General features: G+C 32.5%; 1 protein-coding gene across 2 annotated transcripts in view; it reads left to right on the plus strand.

The window, feature by feature from the left end:
- LOC149085157 (coiled-coil domain-containing protein 186-like) overlaps positions 1 to 5,700 on the plus strand; it is a 54,657-nt gene extending 48,957 nt beyond the window's left edge. Inside the window, exons 15-17 of one of the 2 annotated variants that reach the window (XM_089233002.1) lie at positions 2,382 to 2,405; positions 3,740 to 3,889; positions 5,466 to 5,700. In XM_089233002.1, the coding sequence (XP_089089128.1) occupies positions 2,382 to 2,405; positions 3,740 to 3,889; positions 5,466 to 5,561 (270 nt within the window). In that variant the 3' untranslated portion in view covers positions 5,562 to 5,700. The remainder of the gene's footprint in view (positions 1 to 2,381; positions 2,406 to 3,739; positions 3,890 to 5,465) is intronic. The other variant, XM_089233003.1, reaches the window with a different exon arrangement.
- Positions 5,701 to 6,000: the final 300 nt, after the last annotated feature.

Here is a 6,000-nt window from a genome sequence, read left to right on the forward strand (position 1 = left end):
GGATCAACAGTTCATCAGTAGAATGTGGTGTGTGCTGTTTGTTAGCTATGCTCCCTGTATACAGTAGATATATGGGGGACGTCTATGAGTGAATATTTGTCACAGTTATATAGTTTTCTGGTGAAGAAAGGAGTCACATATATTAAAGTGTCATGTTTTTCTAATTATGGTCAAAGACAAGAATAACTTGCTCTCAGTAGCGATCTGTATTTAAGGCCTAGTGTTGTTATTTACTTAACAAAGATGAATATTGAAGAGAGTGGATTTATTATCATCATAAATAGTTTCAATAAGAGCTGTAAGATTCTTTCACTATGCAGGGATTAGATGCAGTATGCCCACCCCTGCCAGACACAGGGCCTCTTTCACGATATGAATAGTTTTCTCTAATTCTTTATATAGTAGAACTTCCTGTAATAATTATTCCGTATTTACTGACACTTTTGCGAGTCCTGTGGAATAATGTTTCAATGCACAGTATTTAACTCAGTATTGGCTGACAAAATTTTCAGTTCCAGGGGAGAGGGGATGTTATTAAGAGATATAATTTTGTTATATAAGCTTTTATTGATTTTGTAATAATTATCATAGATGAAGAGCATCCATATTGTTTTATTGTTACAAAATATTTTTTTCCCATTTCTATTTTATAAATAAGGAGCCACCTCAAAGCTAGGGACCAGCTTAGCTGTAGCACATCGCTAAGGCCAGCTTTGAAACCCAGAATGAAATACTACATAGAACTTAATTGATTTGAACTTTTCAAATTCTTTATTTTTTTGCAGTCCCCTTCAACTTTGAATCAAACAAGTTGGACTGAATGGGGCTGGAAAGTGGGGAAAGTCAAATAACTTTTAGGCATCATGTCAAAAATGAGTTGCAATCATTACTTTGGTGCTGCTATTCTTACATAAAAATAACAGGCTAATATTTTATTCATGTAGGACCATCAGAAAATCATTTGTAAAAATAATGTATTATCATAATGTGTTTATGTTCTTTCTCCGCGAATTTATTTTAATATATAACCCCTTGGACAGATGTAACCAAAGAAATGAAAAATAAATTTTGAGAGGGAGAACCTCACACAAACAGTTCATATGGTTGCTTTGTAATCTTTAACTCATACACTCAAAATAATAATTTCATCAAAGGGAATGGTGTTTTGTATTTCTTCCATACAACTTCCGACGTAATATGTCAAAAACTTTGGAAAGGTTAACTTTTTATCTATTGATGGTGAAAACAATTTTGTTTTTAATTGGGGGGTTAAAGGAGTGGTGTAAATCAATTTTTAACCATTCTTACTTAAGTATAGACATGCAATCTACAAGTGTTAAACTGTTGAAAGAACAAACTAACTAAGTCTCAGCTTTAATAGTTCACCAGGCATTAACCCCTCTCAATTAGAACTAAAATTACCTACCAAATTCAAATAAGTTATCTATTATCATTATGCATGGTGATTCAAAATTCATCACTCAAATTTGGTGGGGAGGTCTGGAAGAGCATGAGAACACAGTTTCACATGGAAGTGTATAGTCACAATTATACACATGATGTATTAGACTATGCTGTGTGTCCACAACTTTTGTTCACTAAGTCAATTTTTTCAATTTTATCTCAATTTTTTTTATTTGGGTGCCACAAAAAACTTTGTGTGCTGTGTGAGACTCCTGTTGACAATGATATGGACCTTGCAGCACAACTAATAGTTGTCCCCAGCAATGCCTGTGATATACCAGATATTTTCCAGAATGTTCGACTGTCAATGCAATGGAACTGTCAGTCCTATATTCTATTCTCCAGCGTAGTCCAACCCTCCCGGGTAAACGGCTTACATCCCACCAGGGACAGAGCCTGGACTACGACTGGCCTTTAAGTCCTATATTCTAGCATGGTTGCAACTTTGAGTACCTGCTGTAACTCTGTAATAATGATGAATAAATACATTTTATTTGACTTAACACTTGCATGTATTGTATCCTTCATTTTCCCTTCTGGGCATATTTCCCCTCTACATGACATTTGTCACCATACTTTCATATGTGAAATCATGTTATGCTATGTTTTACCTCTCAACCAAATTTGAATGATGAATTTTTAATCGCCCTGTGTATATTTTTATTAATTACACAATTTTATTTTCACAATGGGGTAGATAGATAAAGTGTTAATCAGCTTTTCTTCCTTGTTAAAACCTTATTTTTGTTGACTAGCTTCATTTGAAAGTATTAAACATCTTGGTCTAATTTATAAGCCTTACATGTTTATGGGAATTTTTTTTTTCATTTTTCTCTTTGTATGTATACATTTTATACAAGCTTCTGTATATGTTTGTGGCATTTGCTTTACATATTTGTTTTCAATATTATCATTAGCTAACAAAGGGAAAGAAAGTAAAGGTAATTTATTTATTTTTTAATTATCTATTTTTTTATAATTTCTTTTTTTCTTCTAATATTTAGTAAAGCACATGTTTGTTTAATTAAATATATGCTTTGTTGCAAAAATATTACAAATACAGTGAAACTTATGTATAATGATACTGTCCAAGACCGTAACGAGGGGGGGGGGGGAACTTGGGGGTCTTGTTCCCCCCCCCCCCAAAATGTGAGAAAATGACTCAAAAAGGGGAAAAAGATGGCCAAATCTATTGTTCTATCATTTTGGTTCCCCCTGAATGAAATTTCTGGCTACGGGTCTGATACTGTCTATAATGATATAAACCTGCCCATAACAATATTTTCTTTATTCCTGGTGGAATTTCTATTCAATAAAAAATAGTGCAAATGCTCAATCTACAATAATAACCACTCTATAACAGCATTTTTATTGTCCGTACAATACCATTATAAACAGGTTTCGCTTTGTTACCTAAAATAAAAGATGTAAGCATCTTATATATGGAATAAAAACCACTGAAATATCACTGGTGAATGTATCTGTGCTTTCAATACTCATGAGACATTACCATTTTGGGGGGTCCCAAAGCAATATTTGTCCCCGTTCTAGTAAATTTATAGCGTGAAAAAAATAATATTCATCCCAGAATTCGGGCAGGGGAATCAATCAAAATGTATTTAATTGAAGGGTTCAGATGAATAAGTTGTATGCCGTTTTTATCTCCTATGTTTTTTTCAAACTTTACAGGAGACATGATTAAAGTTATTCTGGATTAGAAAAAGGAAAAAAATTTTCATCTTGAGAGTAACACAAACTGAGATGCAATAGCAAATCAGACCATTGTTCAAATTATAGAACTCATGATTGCAGCTGCTCAAAATGGCATTGCAATGAATTATGTGGGTTTCTGCAGGAACTAGCTTAAGAAACCTGTAACAGAAGTTATATGGAACATTATTCAGTCAAAGCACTGATTTTACAAAAATGTGACATACACCGTTATTCTTCCAACCCTTCAATTAGTGAAAGATAGATCGCTTTTTCCTCTGCCCAAGATATCAAGGAAAGACTTGTTCCTTGATAGCAGATTTGTTGGAAACAGCTTCCTGCAATTAGTGTCAAGCACAGATTGTTGCTATAAAAGAAAAAATTATTTTGCAGGTCGTCTCAAGAAAGAAAAATATTTTTATTTTGCTGCAGTATATCATTCTTATAACCAGCTTTATAATTTTTAAGTTTATTTTCATTGAATCACAAATTTAATTATACTAAGTTTAAGATAATGTAGAAATTGTTATTAATCTATTTTTAAACTTTTCATTTTTTTTTCAAGATGGATCTTGCCAAGAAAGGAGGTATTATGGCATCTGTTTATCGCTCACAACTAAGTGACTCTCATATGACCCTTGATCTTTCACTGGAAATAAACAATAAGCTCCAAGCTGTTCTTGAAGATACTTTATTGAAAAATATAACCCTTAAGGTATTTGTTTCTTTTTTATTTTTCTATTTTTCTGTATCAACCTGACATTCTTATATAAAACCAAATCTCTTGAATTATGATCATCTTTATGAATGCTGAATGATAAGTGAAAAGCAAAATATACAGGGTGGTTCAGAAAAAATGGCATAAACTTTAAAAGATGGTAGTGCACAATAATACTGTACAAACAATTGTCATCAAAGAATGTATGGTCTAACATGAAACGCAAATGCGCCAGCATGTGTTTCGAAACAGCCACTCTGCAAACATTAAAATGGCATTCCTGTTAAAAATTATTGGGAGAAAAGAACACCATACATGCAAATGTAACCTGGGGAAGAAGAAGAAACCATAAGCAAATCTGCATTACAATGAATAAAAGGCACGAACGCCAGCCCTGTGAAGTTATTCCAGTGTGCAACCATTCTAACAGTTGTAACATACAGGATAATGGCGCACTTTAGTAATACTGAGAAAAGCAGACATGCATTTCATTAACAGAGCTTGAAACAGAAGTACCACAGAAGCAGCATGAATGTACGGTGAGTGTTTTCCCCACAGGCAGTTGCCCAATCCGAAAACATTTGCGTGGTTGCATTGACAGCTGTGCAAAACAGGATCCTTTTTTGCTTCTCAGTTTGATGCATGTCATACAAGGAGGACTGCCAGAAAGGATGCATGGGGTTTCTTCTTCCCCAGGTTACATTTGCATGGTGTGTCACTATCTTCAACATAATTCTCAACATATCGTGCGGTACTGGAGTACTTGGGAGGGCAAGATTATAGTGTTTTTTGCAGTTGAAAACAAAAACCTTTTGGTAAGAAAATAAAGATAAATCCCTCCCTTTCCTGAGAAAATCCTGCATACGTTAATTCTACTTACCTATGAGTGCCTTAACATACCGTTTGGGAATCAGTTCAATACAAAAAACTTTAACAAGCTTACATGTGTGTATATGTTAAAGTATTATGCAAGAAACTTGAAAGCATATATTACTCTAATTTATGTGGGGCTGAGCTGATAAAGTCTGATATAACAACAATCCTGCTACAACGAGTAATTTTCAAGTGATTGTCAAATAGCTAATGTTAAAGATACAAAAAATATTTAGTTATAACGATTTCAAAATTAGAAAGAATTCGCTGTAATGTTAAAAAATTCTCAAAAATCATTTTTTCACTTCTTTCTTTAAAAATTGATTATGATTACTTTTATCATAGCAGATGCTTCTGATAGCAGTTACTCCAAGATACTTATAGCAAAGAATTGACAAACAAGCCTGCCATTCGGAATCGGCAATAAATTGTAGGTCCCAGTCTAATTAGCCCTCGTGTGCAGAAAATGACCGTGGTGCGACAAAGAATGGACATAAAAATTTTAATAATTTCTTTTGAACTTTAAACTTTTAAAAACAAGTATTCTTTTGACTCTGGATATATCAGTTCTGTTATTCAAGCTTTTTCTTATAAATGTTAGATATGCAGTAATACTATACTGTATTTAATGTCTTCCTTTATATTTTTTTCAACAATGCTTATGAAAATTCACATGACACTTCCTGTACTTTTTTATTAGGAAAACATAAATACTTTGGGTGAAGAAATTGCTCGGCTGACCTCTGAAAAACGTGAACTAAACAGACAACTATCAAAAACGAAAAATCTAAAATAAAGCTCTTCAACTTCTTTTACTACTACAATGAATATATATATATTCCATATATTTTTTTAATGCCTGTATATTTGACCATGTTATCATTTGTATGTATTTGCCATTGCACATGAAAATAAAATCTATTGCTACCAGTATATTTATGGAATTTGTGAATATATATTTGTTTAAAAACTACACTGTGTTTTTTCCCTTCTTTTTGTGAATGTATAATATATTGATTTTAACTAAGTTATTATGATTATTTAGAAGAATGAGATAGCTAACTTTATGCAATTTATGCTTTAAATCAGTATTGATTAAAGCCAAAATTTGTGTGTTTAAAGAAGTGTAAGTCTTCAGGTGTAAATTGATAAAATTTGGAATATTTGTAGTTTAATCAAGAAATTTTTTTTCCTTGCTTCTTTGTTACGTTTATCAGTAAATAGAGATTGGATTT

Source organism: Pholcus phalangioides, unplaced genomic scaffold (genome assembly GCF_987345545.1).
Source record: "Pholcus phalangioides strain wild (caught in Gottingen) unplaced genomic scaffold, Ppha-v1.0 ptg000007l_1, whole genome shotgun sequence".
Taxonomy (NCBI): domain Eukaryota; kingdom Metazoa; phylum Arthropoda; class Arachnida; order Araneae; family Pholcidae; genus Pholcus; species Pholcus phalangioides.